This window comes from Lycorma delicatula, chromosome 5, assembly GCF_047948215.1.
Source record: "Lycorma delicatula isolate Av1 chromosome 5, ASM4794821v1, whole genome shotgun sequence".
Classification (NCBI taxonomy): Eukaryota; Metazoa; Arthropoda; class Insecta; order Hemiptera; family Fulgoridae; genus Lycorma; species Lycorma delicatula.
Genome location: NC_134459.1, coordinates 64,260,462 through 64,281,941, shown reverse-complemented (window position 1 = coordinate 64,281,941; position 21,480 = coordinate 64,260,462). Strand labels below are relative to the sequence as shown.

The 21,480-nt window shown below is 26.8% G+C and overlaps 1 protein-coding gene across 5 annotated transcripts in view; it reads right to left on the bottom strand.

Annotated features, from left to right (window-relative positions):
• The window catches only part of hfp (Poly(U)-binding-splicing factor hfp), a 54,572-nt gene that overhangs the window by 20,079 nt on the left and 13,013 nt on the right, over positions 1 to 21,480 (bottom strand). For all 5 annotated transcript variants that reach the window (XM_075366287.1, XM_075366288.1, XM_075366285.1 and 2 more), the window contains exons 3-9: positions 19,852 to 19,917; positions 15,456 to 15,613; positions 8,971 to 9,017; positions 7,481 to 7,825; positions 3,968 to 4,169; positions 2,182 to 2,311; positions 399 to 590 (exon numbers count right to left, since the gene is read on the bottom strand). In XM_075366287.1, coding sequence (XP_075222402.1) covers positions 399 to 590; positions 2,182 to 2,311; positions 3,968 to 4,169; positions 7,481 to 7,825; positions 8,971 to 9,017; positions 15,456 to 15,613; positions 19,852 to 19,917 — 1,140 coding nt within the window. The remainder of the gene's footprint in view (positions 1 to 398; positions 591 to 2,181; positions 2,312 to 3,967; positions 4,170 to 7,480; positions 7,826 to 8,970; positions 9,018 to 15,455; positions 15,614 to 19,851; positions 19,918 to 21,480) is intronic.

The window sequence follows — 21,480 nt, the reverse complement described above, 5'->3', positions numbered from 1 at the left end:
TTGGTTAGGTTGTGGGCCTTGTTGATGTAACACGGAATGACCTTTTCTTAAAACTAAATCAAACAGGTTTTTAAAATATATATTAGTGTAATGGTTTATTACAGTTTCTTTCAAATTTATTATCATATTTTGTGCAATATTTATTCTTCTATACTGACTAGCTTAAATTTTTTTTATAAATTCCCTGAGTTCCAACAATAATTGCCTGGATTCATTTAAATCACTTACTTGAAACACTCCTTCAAGTTTCTACATGTGATAAAGACTTAGTGATAAAAAATAAATAAAGTAAATATATTTTATCAGCAACTACCAATCTGCAATTGATTGATCCAACCAGTTTCTTAGTATAGTCAATTTTAAAATGAAATGAAAATAATAATAATGTACTTAATTACTTGGAATAATTGGTGCAGGTGCTCTGAATTGTTGAGGTATAGCAATGCCTGGAGGTGGAACTAAACCAAGTTGTGGTGTTTGTATTCCAAGAGGGCTCAAGTTTTGCATAACTGGTGCTAGTGTCTGCAATGCTGGAGGTAAAGTTGGTATTACAGCTGGTGTTCCTAATGATGATGTTAACTTTGAAAGACCTGAAACAGTATTTCAAAAAGTTACTACAACACACATTACATACATATACTTTTTATTACACAAACACTAGTTTGTTTTTATTATTGATCAGTTATCAGTAATTACACAGTTACACTAATATACTGTCCAACAAATAATTATTAAAAAAAACTAGGCCTGAGAAAGATAAGTATGTAAAATAATTTTACATGCTGCCAAGTGAAATATTTTACTTCTAATTATTTAATTTTGAGATATTTTCCATTAACAGACAACATTTCTACAATTAAAATCACATAAAAAAAGGCTGATTAACTGTGAACACTTCTACTCTTATTACTGTAAATTTCTTTTACTTTTCAGTCTCATTTAAAAAAAATAAAATCTACACAATGCAAATGAAATCATTACAGAACACAGTGGAGCACCCATGCTAACAAATGATGGATCCTTACCCTGTTGAAGTTTATGGTGCAAACAATTCAATAATGGTAAACTTTTTAATGAAAATAGTACAATATTTACAGACTATTACTTTTCAAATGAATTTAAGCATGTCAAAGTATACAGTTTCAGTTACAAAGTATTGTTAATATAAGGTGAGGTTAGACTTTTATGTGTATAATAGATTTTTATGTGTATTTTTTCTGCCTGTTAAATTTTTGTATGAGTACATTTACTATTAACAGTTTATTTATTTTGTTAAATAACTTACAATTAAAATAACTTTAATCTGATAGCAAACAAAATTACAAACCTTGATATTATGTATAGCTAAATTTATAATAAAATTCATAATATCTGATTGACAAATAATAAACTATGAAAGAATGGTGATTTTTAAAGAAATTAAAAACATGCTGTAAAAAATCAATTTAAATTGTTAATTTTGATTTCTGTAAGTGGTTAGAAATTAAAATCAATTTACAAGTCATATCAATGTCCACCTCATGAAATTAAAACTGAAATTTTATAATGTGAATGAATAATTTAAGAATTATCCAACATTTTATTTAAACAAGATTTTGAAAGTTTCAGAAATTCATAAGAAATTAAAAACTGACCTGAAAGTTTAATAAAATTCATTTGTACTCTTGAAAAAAGTCACAAAAATGAAAATGTTGGGGTGATTAAGTAGAAACGAAAGAAGTGATCCATATATGTTTTACAGGTCGAAGATTTCATTAACCAACCAAAGTATTACATCAACAGTCTTCTTAAATATTAGCCTTATAATTCTATTAACAGGATAAGTTTTTGGTCTATTACTTTTTAACTTTCATTTAGCTTCACTCTCCCAAGACATGTAGATGAAATTTATGAGAGCAGAGAGCAATTATCTGAACGATTGACCAAATGTTAATTGATTTTAAGAATACGGAAAAGCAACATGACAATAATTTTGCCTAAATTTGTGAAACATATACTGCATCAGAAAATTAATACCAGCGGTTGGCTAACTTGAATTCAGCTGGCTATTCATGAATTTAATGTGGAATGGATAAACTGAACTGTTTACTCCTCATTTTAAATTAATTTAAAAAACTACAAAAATTTTAATCTTAAGAATAGAAGAAAAATTAAAATACGTAATCCAACACAAACAACTACCAAGGACAGCATTTGAAGCAACGGCATCCATAGCTTGTATTTTTGCAGTGGCAGCTGCAGCAGCAACAGCAGCAGCCGTAGGCATCTGACTGGTTGTTGATGATGGCCCTTGCTTAACTCTGGCACTCATCTGTAAATAAAAATTTTTTTATAGAAATTGAATTATTTTATTGCACAACAATCCTTTTTTATAATATCAGACTCACAGTGAATGTCAAGTCTTAAGTATCTTCTCCAACAAGCACTTTAATTTTAATTTCTTAAATCTCAAACTTTACAAACCTGACTATTAAACCTTATAATTTTTGGGTGGGTTATCTGTGACCTGAAAAAAATTTGTTTAAGTACAATATATACAAAGGTATATAAAAAAAAAATTGTAATACTTTTTCACTATCAAAATAATAAGTCAAAGTTCTTTTCATAGTACTAAATGAGTACTACGACTAGTATAAACAAGATAAAACCTTAAATTTGGTTTAGGATGGACCAAGGAAACAGCTGCAACTAACTAATTACAGACACCACACTTAAAATGACACTAAAAATGAGATAATTTAAAAGTTTTTTGTATAGAATATTAATATTAATCTTTGTATAACACAAGAGTTAATAACAATGAAGTTTCATCCTCCTAACTAACTATAATAGTTTGAGCAATTTCTGGTGGGGAGAATACAATATATGGACCACGGACGAGCAATTTTAGCTGAGTACTATCTCTTATCAGTTAAGTGCTCAAATCTTTGAATTAAGTGTTAAATTGTTGCTGTTCAAACTATGATAGCAAGAAAAATTAAAGATAAGGAGGAAGTGATGATGACTAGATTTTCAGTGAACTATAAGAAAGTAAGAAAAAACAAAAATACTTGCTGCTTGGTAAGTTCTTATTGTCTGAACTTAATAAAGAATAAAACAATAGTGTAAGAAAAAGAAATAGTGTAAAACAATAGTAAGAAAAAACGTTATGCCTGATATTAACATTGATGTCGATATACTTTATATGGATATGCACTTGCTTTTTTATATTTCATGTTTTGAAAATGCTTCTAATTATTACTTACATCAATCATTTTATGAAAGGATTAATAATAGTGACCTTTAACTATATTTTCAATAATAAATGTGAATTTGTACAATTCTGTTAAAATCTTTTTTTATTATTTACATTTATCCCATTATTTATTTTCTGTGGATTTAATCAACTACAAAAGTGTTGTAACATTCATTATTGAGAATTGAAAAACTCATTTTCTTAAATTTAAGAATATCTATAAAGATAGAAATTACTAAGTTTGAATATTTTTTTCTTGGAACTTAGGAAATAAAAACAAGACTATGAGTAAATATCATGGTCTACCTAAATATGTTTTAAAACTTCGGACCCAGAATATGGAGTTATCAAAAAATGCTGAATGTCCAGAACAATGAGATAAAGGGTAAATGGCTTTGTTTCAATTATAGTGTGAGTTGACTCTTTTTAATCAATAGTATGAAAGACCACTACATTAGTAAATGTGAGCAGTTATGCATAACTTTTACATCAGATTTTTTATACTTAATAAAGAAAAAAAATTACATTAACAGTTTCCTCCATCTGAATAGCAATCTTTATTGCTGTTAACTTTTTATTGTATTTTTTTTTCAAAATTCATTTAACAGCATGATTTGTATGATTTAAAATTATACAAAAAACAAAATAACATTTTTGGTATGATAATTTTTTAAATATTTTGGCTTATTTAATATTAAAATTAACCAAAATATAAGTAGAAAAATGTATTACCACATGTAGAGCATTGGGTGGAGTTATTGCTCTGCCAACTCTAAGATACTGTCCTCCCAAATCAAATAGATTCATAGAAGCAATTGCTTCTTGTGCTGCCTGTTTTGTTTCATATTCAATAAACCCGTAGCCTTTGTGTCGATGAGGTGAACTGCCTTGTTGCAATTTACAATACTTTATGGGTCCAAAAGCTTCAAACACACTGAAAAAAAGAGAAAAGAAAACCAGTAAATAAACAACACCAGAACTTATGTGAAAAAAATAACTTTTTAATTGATATACATGAACTGTTAACATATTCCCGGGTGTAGATGGATACATTACTGAATAAACCTTTTAAGGGAGGCATCTCTGTTCTCTTTAGTAACTTTTTGTTTGCAATTTTCCAAATTTCTTTACACAATTACCTCAATTAATCAGCAAACCACATAGTATTTGATAAGCACTGAAGTAAGAGCTTTCTAAAGCAATATTAAATCAAATTTATAAAAAGATCATCAAATCTAACTCACTGAATCAATGAGTGTAAAAATAAACATTAACTACGTTTAGCAAGCGATTGTGATAAATGAAGTAAATTATGTACATGTATTTATTTATATTTTTTTAAATTTTGTATATTGATATAATTATATATGAGTTGTGAAAATAAATATCTGATCAAAGCCAGACAATGAGTGATGACTGTACCATTTGTATGCTAAATTACATATATTAGTTTGAATCCTTATAAAAAAAACAAACTATCCATTCGGCTTTAAATATATCGCATCAAAATTGACATAATTTTATTCTGCATTTGGTGATGTTGATCTTGTATTTTATACTAATTTTTTAAGTTTGTTTTTACTATGAGAATGAAAAAGACACCATTTTTTAATCTTCTTTTGCATATCTTAACTTTGACGCTTGAGAACTACTGCTCAAATTTTTACACAAGAACCCATTATATTAACTTCATTCCATTAATTTCAGACCAGCACTTTTTTATTTTTATATATGATAAAATAATTCTTTAATTGTGGTGCTAAACAAGAGAAAAATTCTCTTGTAGCAGACTAAGCCAATTCCCTCTCTTAACTGCTTGGTTGCCAAACTAATTCTATTATAAGTTTCATGTAGTATATAGTAGTAGTTCAGTATCTACTACTCAAACCACTGCTTGGACTCTTATTTTATATTATCTCTCCTTTACTTTTGCCAATTTATTTATATATATTCTAATTTTTCTAGATGGTCGTTAATTACAGTACTGATTTATTATACTTATTCTTAAATAATTTAAGTGTTTATTTTTAATTTTATATTACATTAAGTTTTTTTTTTTTAATTTTGGGGTTATAATTTTTTTATAGATTTTCTTTTGTATTTTTGGTGCTACTTCAGTACGCGGTCTACTGTCAAGTTTACACTTTAGTATGCAGCCACTATCAATTTACACTTTACTATGCAGTCTACCACAAAAACAATCATTTGGAGACATCATAATACTTTGTGCAATAAATAGAAAAGGAGTAGAATAGGATCATAGCCAGTCAACTGTACAAGTTTATCACACAATCATGTTATAATAAGGTAAGTAAGTTTTGTTGCGTATAAAATCACTTAGGTAAATTGTTGTCAAGAAAGTGAAACTCATTTATGATAAATACAATGTCGCAGATAAAGACTACTTCAGTCAAAATTTGAATTTAAAAAATTTATAAAACTTTAGGGGTAAGTATATCACCATTAATATTATTTAGGTGAAACTACTAACATATACCTACATATAAAAAAATAATTCAAACTGTGTATGCCATCCATCTCTTGAAAAAAATTACCAAAATGAAATTTTACAGATTTTCACGTTCAACTTTATCGTAGAAAGAAGAGAGATAGGTAAATTAACCACTGGACCAATCTTTAGTCTTGAGAAAATATCAATAAATCGCTTTTTATTTCATCCTTCCAGGACCAATAGTGTTTAGTTATGATTTTTCCCGTAAACCCTTACAATCACAAAAATAGGTGTGCGCACCATAATGAAAATGGCCGTCACAGGTAAACTGCAAAAAAAAGGTTCTGAACATGTAGGAAACAAGTAATTTCAGTTTTTTTGAATTGGTCAAGCAACCACCCTCTGGTCACTTCAAATAGATTGACCCTACAGAGATAATAAAGATTTAAAAAAATTTGGAACACCAATAAGAAATTCAATTTTTTTTGCGGTATATGGTCTGGTTCAAAATAATAGCTTATTTCTGTGCAAGAATAACACATTCCTGAACCACTCTTCCAAGTGTGTAGTGTTCCTCCTAATGAGGTAATCACCTCTGCCATTTTCCCAGACAAAACAACATTCTACCTCTTCTATAAATCAATCTTCATTTCTAATATGTAAAATTAAATATCTTGTTTCCATGCATCTGACTATGCCTGAAATCTTCCTCTCAATACATATACTTCCTTTCAGAGTATAAATTTTAATTGCTGAAATTGTCTTCAAAAACATTTCCAATGTCCTTGTGCTGAACATAATACATCATATGACTTCATTGTAAAACATTTTATAATTGGAAATCAAAGTAATTTCTACACTTCACATATCCTTCTCTGATAAAATTATGATAATTTGCTACAAAACAAATTGTTCCTATTGAGTTTTTAAAATTGAAATCAAATGTTTTTCAGAATTTCCTGTAGTTTTGTGGATTAAAGGCAAATAAATAAAAACCTCTAAAAAAGATTCAGGTTAGCCACCAGTGTATCAAATATGATTAAAGTCAGACACAGAACCTGGACCTGAGTTTCTATGTCACATTGTCTTACAAAATTAATAATAGGTCATTGGTTATTAATAATAGCCAATATTTAAAGGTCATATATTGGTAAGGATATGAAATTTAATAGTTAATTGAATGGAATACCTTGGGATCAAACTGAAGTTACTAACAAGAAAACTAAAAAAAAGATGGAAAATGTCTATTTTGATATGACTTATTTTTAAATTGAGTGGATAGTTTGTTTTTTATATGGATTCAAACTCACATGCATATCATTTCTGTGCGAACAGTCATTTTAATTCTGTAATAATTGACTGATTCTATTCCTTTTGAATATTGTTAAAATTAGTATAAAAGTAACAGCTATTATAAATCTTTTTTAAGTTTAATATCTTGTTTTAATATATAGTGTTTTACAGATTCAAAACTTGGATCAACATGATTTTTTATACCAAATAGCCCAGCAAACATAAAAACATTATTAATTTTCATTAAATTATATAAATATCTAATTCCTTTCTTAATTGCTGTCTAAATACTAGAAAAAAAGTTCTGATATGAATTTCTTGGAAAGATTTATTATTTCTTCAACTTAAGTGAAGGTACAAATCTCCAAGGTTGTGAAAGAAAAACTGTAATCAAAGCAGGAAAATAACAATATCCTTTAAAAATGTTCTTTACATCCCTGATCCACTTCCTATATAAAAAGACACTATAATTAAGCGAAAAAAGATTAATTAATTCATACCTCTTAATATCCTCTTCAGTAAGGTCAGGATGTATTGAAGCAACATAAATTCTATTGTACTGTTTTGCTTCTTCTGTTATTTCATCAATAACAGATTGTGCTTGAGGCATATTACTTGGTCGTCCAACCACTTTAATATTCCTACCACCCAACATAACTCCATTCATCTGTTCTAATGATAATTGTGCTGCTTCTGGTATGTCGTATTCAACAAATGCAAAACCTTTGTGTTTTTGTGTTACGGGGTCCCATGACATATTAATCGATTTGATTGGACCAAATGGTAGGAATGCTTGTCTTATGGTATCTTCTTTCAACTCAAAACTGATAGAACCTACATATACCCTATAACAAGTAAAAAAATATATGAAATAAAAACATTATTAATTTTCATTAAATTATATAAATAAATATTATTTCTAAATATATTGTGAACTGAAAGTACAATAAGCCAAATTACTTGGTATTTCAGGTCGTGAGTTCATAAGTTCTTTATTTATAAAGCGTTAATTATGAGAATGAAGAATGACAGACTAGTTCTAAAAACAATTTTCTTTTCTTTCTGAAATACAGCTCAACAAGTAGTTGACAAAAATCAATTTCTGGAAGAATAAGAATCCCTGCTGAAATTTTTTTATAAAAATAATTTATTCTTGCAAGTTTTTTTTTAATAAATGCATCATACAGAAGTTACAATGCATGCTTTTGTGCCAGGGATTCTGAACTCTGAAACCTTTATTCCATATTTTATAAAATTGGTCTTATGCAAGTTTTAGAGTTTTGTTTTCTATAGAGCTACACTGGAAAAATGAATAAAACATTGCCTATTTTCTTCAAGAAGCTTTTGTATATATATATATAGTACAGTTTAAGTTCAAACAAAGATTTAAAAATCAATTTAAGGCAAATTTATGTTTTAAGTCTATAAACTTTGTAAACTGGGTCAAATGTTCTAAATAATTCATATGGAAAACAAAGATATTTAGTTCATTTAGTGGATAAACTTTGCCTTATATTATGCAAATAATAAGGCAAATAGAAAATTAACACTTATGAGCACAATATAAAATTAAAAATCTTTAGTATAATATTTTACAGAGTTAAAACCTTTCCAATGTTAAATTTTGAGAATCATTCAGCAACATTTTTTAAATGAAGGACAGTCCATTCATTAAACTATATAAATTCTAGCTATAAATAGCTAGCTATAACTTAGGAATTTTTAATTAATTTACATTAAATTCATTAATAATTTTTTAATAAGCAGTCATCTCTTATCAGCAACAAGAAAAATCATTAGCTATAAATGGGAGTCTAACCAATAAAAATAATCGGTGCTCAACCATCTATAGTCAACAGTAATCTTCTAATCATTCTGCAATTATAACTTTAAATTATAATCCCTCACAATGCAAAAAATATTAAAACTGAATTAATTTTTTTTGCAAATAAAATGTCTCAAAAAGTAAACTTTAAAAACAAATTCTTACCTGCACATTAGAATGAGTGCCTGATGACGATGAAAAGACTTTGCTTGCTGAAACAAAAAGTAAATAAAAATATAATTAAAGCATTGAAAAACACAAAATTAATATGATATATACATTTTTCATGCTTTAATAGTTAAAAAACTGTCCAGAAGTGATTAAGGTGGGTAAAAGTCTTCACTAGAATTACAGAAAACATGATAAAACTTGATCATCTAGCCCACTAATAGAAGGGACAAACTACTAGCTAACAACTATATCCCTACTAAAAATAATGAATGTAATGATTTACAATTTGAAAAATGCATTTATTTTGCAAATAAACAGCTATGCTGAAATATGAGTGCAAATGCCAGTTTACTAAAGAGAACAGTTTTGAACAAAAATTAATTTTACTGTACGGTTTTTCTGGATTTGGGGATGGGATGTGGATTACCTGAAAATGCCATGTAATCTATTGAGATCACAATAAATACGAAGTGTATAAAATACAGAAATATATCTGAAATAATTTTTAACCTATTAATAAATAAAAACTTTATTAAATAAACATATCCATTTAAAATAAAAACCTAATATAGCCAATACATCACATATTTTTTGAACAAGAGATGGCCGAGTCAATATGATATTATGGTTATTATGGCTTACATTCATACAAATTCTGTAGTGGAATGATAGTGTCTTACCTTTTATCTGATGATTTGGCATTTTTCACTTTTAAAAAAATTATAACTTTTTCATCCCCTCTATATACATATTTTAAATTCTATCATCATAAACCACCTAGTACAGGCTTTTGAGTTAATACATTTCTTATCCTAAAGTCATGATTGAATTCATTTAATTAAAATGCACATTAAAATAAAAAATTAAAGAATATTAAATATTAACGTATACTTAATAAATAAAATAAAACCATGCACATGGTGTAATGTCCTTTACAGTATGGCAATATTATAATGAAATTCATGCATAATTTAAACAAGTGCTGCTATCTGTTGCTGTTTTTATAAGAATATCTCCCTAAACACAGTGTTGGTTTATCAAATTGAATTTCTGTTTGCGTTTATATAATATTTTTGTAATATGTTTAATTTTCTGTCAATACCAGAAATAAAATGTTTATTGTCTATTAGATACTCTGCGTATTAGATAAACTTAATTTATTATTTTTATAATTTAATGTTCAAGAAATTAGTTTTAAAAGATCTATTTGCTGTTTCCTACACAAATACAATGACAGTTACATTTAAGTTTAAATTCCATACAAGTTATTTATTTCATTATTTTTGTTTTTCAAATATTTTATTATATGGTTATTAGGTTTATATTCTTCTTTATTGTTAAGTTTTAGTATGTTTTCAATGATGTATTAATGTAAATATTATACAAGTATATTATTTAAGCAAAGTAATGTTTTAACTTTTTAAGTCCTATTATTATGTAATTGGTTGTAAGAAACAATTATATTTTGTTATCATGTTTTGATATTTGTTTTTTATAAATACTGTTAGTTCAAGTACCATCATATCCATTTTCAAGTGATATATATTTTATGTATATATTATTTAACTTTTCGTCATCATTATGTGTTTACTGTTTATATATATTATATCTTTTAATTATATTTATATAATTATTAATTTTATGAGACCAATGGTGATTTGATTTTTTATGAATTATTATATTATTGGATGTAGGGATGTTTAATTTATTAATTTTGGTGGTCCAATTAACTTAGGGGCAGGCAATTGGTTTAAAAAGACAAAATCTAGAATGGTATTTTAAACTATTCTTATTTTTAAAAATGTGGTCAAATGGTTTTAGTAAACTTTTTGTTACAACTGGAAATTTGTTAGTTGGGTATCCAATTCCTCAAATTTATTATCAACAATACATTGTTTCATTAAATTATGACATTTTTCTACTGACATGATAACCAATGTATTTTTTTGCTTTAACTGTTTTTACTATTAAAATATTGTTTTTCTCTTAATTTGTAAATTGTTAGTTTATTTAGAAAACTTTATTTCATAATTGTTTTACTAGTGAATTATGCATTTTTATTTATTTTTTGATATTGTAGCTGATAACATTATGATATTGTTCCTTATCTTCAGAATTCTGCTGGAATTTGTTTCAGAATCTATAACAATATTTGTAAGTAAGGTTAATTTTATAATTATCATTTAAGTTGAATTTAAATAAATCAGTAATTTTTCATATTAAAACTGATATTTGTTACATTTAAAAAATTATTTACGTTATTAACTGAATTTTCTTGAAACTTAATAAAATTAAGTTCAATTAAAAATACTGTTTCTGATTAATAAATTATGCACCATAATTACTTGTATTTTTATTTTTAGTTTACATTTATGTCTGTATGTTAATTTCAATTAAATTCCTTAAATGATAAAAAAATGAGTGGTCCTAAGTTTTTTTTTTTGTAATTTTAAATGCATATTATATAATTCAATGTTTAAAGTTTGTTAAATGTTATCATCCCTACTATATGATCTGTAAATAAAGTAATGAGACTAGTTTTTTTGGCAGCCAAAGTGACAACACTGTATAATTACTATTAAACTTATGGTTATGTGAACAGCTGATTTATATTAGGTATTATTATATTATATTTTTAGTCTATTGTTGCCACTAGAGACAAACTTTTCGTGAAACGAGATTTGTTGTGCATTACAAAAGTGACAGATACTAATTATGAGCAACGTTGTGCAATCAAGTTTTGTGTCAAACTCAGTGAGAATGCTACTGAAACTTTTTCAAAATTGAAAAGGGCATATGAAGATAATGCTCTGTCACGACCACAAGTTTTTAGGTGGTTTAAAGCATTTCAGATGATTGGAAATCAGTTGTGGACGATCCACGCTCTGGAAGACCATTAACGTCAAAAAGTGATGATAATGTTGAGCGAATCAGACTTGATATGGTACGACCAGTGATTAACTGTCAGAATGGTTGCAGATCATTTGAATTTGAAACCATACCACAGTCCACCAAATTTTGACAAACGAATTGGACATGAAAAATGTTTGTGCAAAATCTACTCAAAAAAAAAAAAAATCACTGTTGAACAGAAAAACACCAGGGTGGAAGTGTACCAAACTCTTGTAGGACGAATCTGAAATGATCCTGATTTTCTAAAAAATGTTATTACTGGTGATGAATCTTGGATATCAGAGCAAGGAGTGGCACACTTCAAACTCATTACCCCCCCCCCCCCAAAAAGAGCAAATCAAAACTGTTAATTTGTTTCTTTGATAGTAATGGCGTTGTCCACAAGGAGTTTTGCCTACAGGAGAGACTGTAAATCAATATGTTTACAGGGAAATTCTTGAAAGTTTTTAACGTTTTTAAATTCTAACGTTTTTCTGCAAGAAAAACGTTACCCGCATGAGACCAACCATCAAAAACACTGGATACTGCATCATGACCAGTGCACCTTGTCACACTGCAATCTCAATTAATGAGTTTTTGGCAAAGAAAAACATTCCTGTAGTTCCTCACCACCTTATTTACCTGATTTAAGTCCCTGTGACTTTCTCCTGATCCCGACTTTAAAAAAACACCTCAAAGGACACAATTTTGGAACAGTAGAAAACATTAAAAAAAGATTAAAAAATGTAACCGACCATCTGAAGGATATTCTGGTTTCTGAGTTCTAACACTGCTATAAAGCGTGGGAAAACCATTTGAAGTGTTGCGTGGCTACCCAAGAAAACTAGGTGATAAGAGTCCACATATAATTGGATTGTAAATAAAAGTTTTCCTGAACCAGTCTTATTACTTTATTTACAGACCTCGTATATATCAACAAAACTATTTCAAATTTAGTAACCAATATTATACAAAAAAAAAACCTTACTTATGGGATATCCACCATCAGCAATTTTGTCAGAAATATATTTACAGGATTACGAGAATAAATTACTATATAGCATCACTCATATACAATATTTTAATATGGAGACTACATGTTGATATTTTCATTACACAAAACCCGATAATAAACAATGAACATCTTGTAACAAATTATTTAATATCAAAATAAAAGGAAAACCCAACTGAAACATCGGTATATAAAAAAATTACACCTACATCTAATAATAACAATTCATAAAAAATTTGATCTCATAAAATTAACACTTTTATAAATATGGTTAATAGTGCAATCCAGTACACACATAGTAACAAAAATTATATAATGAAATAAACATAAAGTAGTTGAGAATGTATATATTATTCTAATTAATAATATTTATAAAAACTAAGTATCAAAATAACTCTAAAACTAAGTAAAACTCTAAAACTAAATAACTCTAAAAAACAAAAACATAATAAGACAAAAAGGTGAAAACAATACATAATGTATTTATTTATTCACTAATAATATAATTGAAAAACGACTAAAATTTGCAATAAAGAAATATTTAAACCAGCATACAAATCTAATAACCACACAATAAAATTAAATGTAATAAATTGTGATTGTATTTATGCAGGAAAAATAAAAGTTCATTTAAAACTATATTTCTTAAAAATTAAAAATATATTTAAAAATTGCTATGGCATGAAGATGCAGCATGACAATTTTTGATTTTCTGATTTATCTACTTTATAATGAATGTAATTTTGTTTAATTGATTTTAGTATTTTTAAATGTTATACTTTTAATGTCTTTGGTGCATACAATTTTCTTCAATTTTAGCCATTCGGCAATTTCTGATTCTCAGGTTGAAGCGTTTGGTATTTTTTTCAGTTTTCAGGCAATGGTATGGTGCATTATCTATTACTACGATGAATCCTTCAGTAACAACTTTCACAATTTTTTTAAACCACTGCATAAAACTGTCACCATTCATCTTATTGTGATACCCTTGGGAAGATCTACAATCAAACACCCAAAAACCACTGTCCAAAAACCCATTATCACTTACATTACTACTTATTTATTTTTTTTAGTTGGGGGCTTTCATCCCAGTTGATAAACCTTCCTTAAAACCCTCTTCATGAAATTGCTTAATTTCTCTTAAATATTCCCTATGCCATGAAATAATATCTTCAGCCTTATTTTTCTGGACATAAAACAAAGTTGATTTTAAAACATTGTGCAATGTACTTCTAGAAAAATTCAGTAGTTCATAACTGGTATTCATGGCATTTAATATTTTGTTCAAGTAGGAAGCTCATTATTGAAATAAAATAATGAATTTTTTTTCTGATAGTGGATTTAGTAAATTTTTCAATATTTTTCACATGCTTTCAAGTCTTTTTATGGCTAACTGTTTAGAATCAATTTTCTGTTTCTTTATTATATTAAAATTTGTTCTTTTGTTAACACCTGTTGCAATACTTGCTTTCCAAGCAAAATGACTGCAGTTTCTTGTATTATCTTGTATTAAGGTATTTATATGTTCCTGATTATCTTTTTCTGTAGCTACTGAAGGGTTTTTCTGGATTATGTTTCACAACACAATCATTCATTGTTAAAACCCAAATGGCACAAAAATAAATATATTAAAATATAAAATTAATGAAACTAATACACTGAATAAAACTGTTATAAAAATTAACTACAAAACTATTGTACTGTACAGAGTAACATGATAACATAGACTGAAATACTTTCACTAAATTGAATAGTAGTGTTAATCATTACAAATTGTTACAGTTATTAAACAGCAACAACAAAGATTGAACAAAATTTTTAATTGCTTTTCTTCAGCATACTATCATGGCGCGAGGCAAGTGGTAGCTTACAATACATTATTATATGCATAAAACAATAAATGCACTTACATGTGAGAGTGACAGATGACTCAGCCTAAACTACTGAGATATTTCTCATACAAGCTGAATTCATGTTTACTTCTGCTGCACAGTTTCGTATAGCTGGGCGTAAGCCAATAGCTAATTTGAAAAACTATCAACATATGCATCAAAGTTGATGTGTCTATAATTATCTGTAGTCTAATTTAATTCTGAGTAAATATGAAAATAAATGGACATACATGTAAATACATACAAATGAAAATTTTCAGAGTAGAAAAAAATAATATAAATTAATTTTATTGCATTTATTCCAAAAAATGTATAAATTTTGATTAAAAATCAGCTAACCCAGCATCAAGAATTTTAAATATGTTTTTATTTTTCACCAACAAACAAACTGTTACAAAACCCATTTATTTTGAAATTTGGTCAAATTTTTTAATCAAAATTTGTACACTGTTTGAAACAGATCAAGCATAATTTAGAAGCACATAAGCTATTATTAACAAGAATTTATTCAAATTTGATGGCTTGATAGGTTTATTGTTCTTGGAACCTAATAGTATGCACTTAAGTTATGTGGAAACTTTACTACTCCTAAAAGAAAAAGTTAAAAAAATTCTTGTATTTTTTCCATTTTTCTAAAAGCTAAAACAATTTTTTTGCAATTTTGTTTATAATTAATTAACTACCTGTTGCTGATGTGCTAAGGTCTGTTTCATTAATACCATCTTGATACTCTGTTCCATTGCATATTTCTTAGCACGTGTTACTGCATCTTGCTGCTCTGACGTTAATTTAGGTAGAGGAGAACCAAGAATACCTATTATGCCCAATCGAGAACCTGGCCCTGTAAAAAAAATTCCATGTTATTAGACCCTAATTATGTTTACATAATTTTATATGTAATCTAAGAGTAGCAAATTTTATGAATGCAAACTAATATTTTATTATAAAAAGAAATTTAATTAAAATTCTTTAAGTCACAAACAAGGAGGAGAGAAATTTATAAATCTATATTATATAGAGGAAGAGGATTTTTTTTTTGTTCGGGATAAACAGAAAAAAAAATTAATCGATCGCTAATAAATTTTTATCAATGTCTCTTGGCATATTTGACAAGACATATATTATATTCCAGAATATAATTTTGGAAATATATCCATATATAACAATTGATATAGTATTAATGGCTACTTAATTTTGATCCATGTTTCTCAGCATAACTGAGGTTTATGGATATTTCATTTAATAAAAAAAAAAATCTATATAAAGCAATGGAGGTTTGCCAGCTGAAGTAAAATCTTTAACTGTGAACAGGGTTTGAAGTGAATGACCCTGTGAACAGGGTTTGAACGAATAATATTACTTAATAATAGAATTACATTTACATTAAATAAAGTAACCTATACTATTATATAAAGAGTAAAAAGTTTTTTTGTTCAGGATAAACAAAAAAAATTCCCAATCTATCGCTACTAAAAAACTTTTACCCATGTTTCTTGGAATAACTGAAGTTTTTGGATATATTTCATTTTGAGAAAAAAGTAATACATATATATATAAATTTATATTTAACAGATCAACCCTAAGTAGAAAACAATTAAAATAGGATTACTTACCTTATTTCATTACATAAAAGCGCTTTCATGAATTTGATCTGCATCATCAGCTACATGCATTATACATATATATACTATTAAAAACTTGCAAAAATTGTTTAAAATTACAAAGATCAATTAATTAAAATTAACAAAGTCAATATTAAAATGTAATTAAAACAAAGATAAAAATTATATAATTAAAAATTAACATTTTTGAAATAAAAGAAATTAAAAGTTTTAAATTTTAATTATTTAATTTTTATCTTTAATCTAATTTTTATTTTACTAATTTTAATTGATCTTTGTAATTTTAAACAATTTTTTGATAGTTTTGTAATATATACGTATAATGCATGCAGGCTGATGTTGCTAATCAAATTCGCAAAAGCTTCTGTTATGTAATGAAATAAGGTAAGTATTTCTATTTCAATTGTTCTGAACTTAGGGTTGATCTATTAAATATAAATTAATTTGTATTGGTACAGAAGAATGGTTACTAAATTACTTAAAAAAAAAAAAAATTATTTATATATATATATATATATATATATATGTTTCCTGGTTAAGCAAAAACTTTACTGAATTACCTGTAACTGTATATCACTGTGTGAGCTGGGTTTGAACTGATTGATTATGAACATCTAATAAACTAATTTCTAGATTTTTTGGGTTTCATTCAGAATTTCAAGGGTTAAAATTGATTTCTGAATTTTTTATTTTGAAACCCTATTTTTTTTTTAATTTCTCTGTAACAAATGAAGAAATCAATTTTTGGTGAGTGTAATCTTCATGTCAATAAACCAATATTTAGATTTTTGAAATTCAATCTTCAGAGGGGATGAAGAAAGGTAAAAACATTTTTGAACAATGATTGCAAACTTTTCTAATCTCGACTATAGCAAACAAGACATTCAGTAGATTTGGGCTTGCAAATGCTCTTCATATAAATATTTAAAAACCATTTTCGGGGTTTTTTAATTTAAATTTTTTTAAAGGGTGTAAAGGTATACCAGTGCTGTGACTCAACCAACACAGCCACTGCCACCCATCATTAATGTAAGTGTGACTGGCTGCATCTGCCTCTGGTTACTTGACTAATAAACAAACTAAAAAGATTGACTGCTATGGGAAATGCAAGTAACCATATAGCACAGGCCAAACTGTGATGGGAAGCTACTTGATAAATATTAATTTTTATACATAAAGATTATTAATTATTATATATATTTTTAATAACTAAATAATTTTAAAAAATCTTATAATTGTCAAGGTCATGTTACTTCAGTAAAAATCAACTGTTTAAGATTCTATTAATCTTGCCATCATAATCACTTTTTTCAACTACTACAATCAATTCACTTTGGAGTAAATTTCTATCATTTAAATAATTACCATGGTTTGCATATTATATTAAAATATGTTGCAGTACTGATATGGATGGAATATTTTGTTGGTAAAATAATTTTTCTACCTATAAAATTTTTAATTACATCCATTTCAAAAGTCTATTTTTAATTTTTTATTAAATAAATTTAATTTCATGTAATAAAGCTAATCATTATTGTATTATTTCAAGATCAATATGTTGACAACAAATCTATACAGTTTTTGTAATATTAAATGTATAATGTATCCAGTGCAGTCTCTTCCATTCTGTTTTTTCAATATTCTGTATTTTTATTTCAAATAAAAAGCTTAAAAGGAACTTTAATTTTTTGTTTTATTATTAAATTTAAATATTTCTGTGTGGTCTATATTAAATATGTCATTAATTGGAATGTGGTTTAAGGTGAAATAATATCATTTTATCCTCTTTTTCATCATTAAAATGTTTTTTATTTGGTTTTTTCTTTACATTTTATTTATTTTGAAAACTGCCTCTAATGGTGGTGGATTCACTAAAACACATTAAGGCATTATTAGTTTCAAATTTTAGCAATTTTATACAGCCATCAAAAAACAAAAACCATAATTATAACTATGTTTGCAACTCTGAAAAATGCTTATTCAGTGTGCCTAAAAACTACAAATAGGTCTCCCATGTGCTTAGCCACAAATGCCAGTTTGAACTAATATGAACTTATCAGTCATCTCTAGATATTTAAAATTTATGGCTGGCAAATGCATTCCTCAAAATCCATGTTAGGCTTTATCTACTATAAAAAACTTTGCCCTTATCTACTAATTTAAATATTTATAGTAAATTCTTTGTGCACAGGTAATTGTGTTACTGTTATTTTTTAATTAGTATTTTCTCTAAACCAGGAGGAGTTTATGATAAGACTACATTAAAATTTTTATTAGAAAGAGCAATTTTCATTAATTGAGTACTGTACTGTTCACTTTTGCCTTGTTATTTAGTTTTCTGAGTTGGATGTAATTAGAATGTATTGTTTCGAACTGAAAATGAGCTGTAAGAAACCAAAAATACATTCTTATGTAATTGAAGGCAATAAAAAACTTAGGAAAAGGAAATATAATAAACAATAGTTGCCAAGAATGGCATGGGATACAAATTACAATAGAAAATTGGTAGTAAAGTACAAAAAATTGAGCAGTTTTGCTCTCAAAAAATTTGTCACAGAAGAACAATATAATGGACAGTTGAATATGAAAATCTACTAATGAGGTTTTGTGATTTTACAGTAGAGAATATGATTTAATTCTACGCATCATTTTTAATAATCTACTTAATAAAAAACCAATGATTAAGTTCATCAGAACTTATGCTACACAGATTGACCATTAATCATTTGAATAGAAGGCTTGCATGCCCAGGATGCTTACAGAAGAGCACAACAAACATTTGTTAACTTGTTATTTGGTACTGGTTACCATTTTTGATACATTACTATAAAGGAGATGCAATTCAGAATCAGATGACAGAAAATTACTTGGATGTCACATATTGCCAACAATAAAATAACTGTCCTTACATGGAATAAAGTACAGCAATATCAGCTTTTCAATAAAAGTTCAAGCAAATGATCTTAAGAACCTCATACATACTGTATTACAGGATAGACATGGTATTCTTTAAAGGAATTCATGTTCTAAGGCTCAACAATAAATTCTGCCATCTATCGTAAAAGCCAATCATAAAAGAATGTTTTGACTTCTAGTGTGGTTTTGCTTTGACAGTGTTTGTCATATAGCTCCCATTGTGTTTGTTTAGAAAGAATAGAGTTGTTCCCCTAACAACTCTGCATTTAATAAATTTAATCTCTTCCTAGTTTTGTCAGTAATCAATATTTTGATGACAAAAATGAATTGTGAAACAAAGTTATAAAGTAGTTAATTGGTACAGGCGGTCTTTACATCTGTATACAAAAACCTTGTCCTTTCAGTTCATCAAAAATGGTACAAAAAAAAATTAAGAAATAGTTTCAAGTTAGAAGAATTAGAATATAAATTTTAAAATGTAATTCATATTTTGTTAAAAGAATAATGGATCTTACTTGCAAAAAAAAAAAAAATTACTTACCAGGAACAAGCTGTCCGGTCTGATTAAAATCATATATTGGGGCAGATAGAAAAGGGAAAGAGGGACCTGTAACAACCAAAATACAATAAACAAGCGTATCCTGAAACCACTGCAGTATGTACTTCAAGTAACACAGCAATTAACAAGATCTCCAGTAAATTGCTTTAAAAATGATATGAACATTGAAGAATAAAAAATAAATGGTTAAGTCTATGAGTAAAATTATACCTAATACCAAATAATCAAAACATCAATGTTTTGTTCTACAGCAGCCTATTCCATAAATATATCAACACATAATACATTTAATTAATATATTCAAATGACATTCTTATGGATGAATTTCATGAAATAAATGTTAAATAATCAATTTAACTTGATATAAAAAGTAAAACAAAATTATAATGGCAAAACGTTTAGTCAATTTTATTAGAAAAAACAAATTATATACCTGCTTAGCATAAAATATTTTTCTATACTGGTGACTAATAAAAATGAACATAAATCTGAATAACAATAAGCATGACGACTGCCACCACAAACTTCCATGGTAATGTTATGTTTCTTCCCCTTTCATCCAAAAGGTTTTGAATTCAAATACTGGGCAGGCTTAGCACTTTGAAGGGTGCCATGAAGTCCATACTTCATTCTTTGTAAAAAAAAAAAAGAAAGTAAAAAGCTAACTGTAATTGAGCACTAGCCTGTAGTTATTAGATTAATAAATAAAAAATAAGCAGTATGTTTATAAAACAAGCAAAGAAATAATTTAAATGATAAAAATAAATTGCAAAATACAAACTGTTTAGTGACTTTCTATAGATATTCTTTTCTTTAAAAAAAAAACTGCTGTTTTTTTTTAATATTATAAAAATGGTTCATAAAATAGAGGATTAAGTGTATATTCATACATATACACATAAAAAAGTTTATATATAAATATATATGTTGCTACAATTTTTTTAAAAAATCAAACAAAAAACTGATGTCTTATTCGGTTGATGGGCTTTTTAAAGTTAACAATGTTTTGTTTAAAAGAGGACAATTTCTTTAAATCAAGAAGTAAAGTATTTGGTTATTATATCTTTGAAGCAGCTGCTGGAGTAAGAAATTAAAAATTCATAAAAATTTTATTTTTTGATCTTGTAATTGTCTAAGTCTTGGGTCATTTTTGTTTAATTAGCATATCAATTTAAAATTTACTTTATGATTCATTCATTCTTATTTGTTATTAGCCAAAAATAATGTAATTCATGAATTTCATCTATATTAAATATTCAAAACACTCATTAAAACATTTGTGCAACTTAATATTACAAGTTACACTTTTTATGTATTTGAACAGATTGAAAATTACAAACTAAAACAGGTTTGCAGCATCATACAGACAAACAACATACATTAAAAATTATAATTTTTGTGCCTTACTATATCTTAAAACAAATTTCAGTCCATACTAGTGTTTCAAAACAAATCTCTTATCTTGAGATCGTACTGCCATAGCAGGCTGTGAAGCCCAATTACAGTTTAACAGTTGATTTTGAATTTTAAGGGAACAAAAGGAAATAGTGCCATAAATTTAAGAAAAGTTTCTTCTTTCAATTTAATGGTTAAAAATTAAATTTTAAAGAC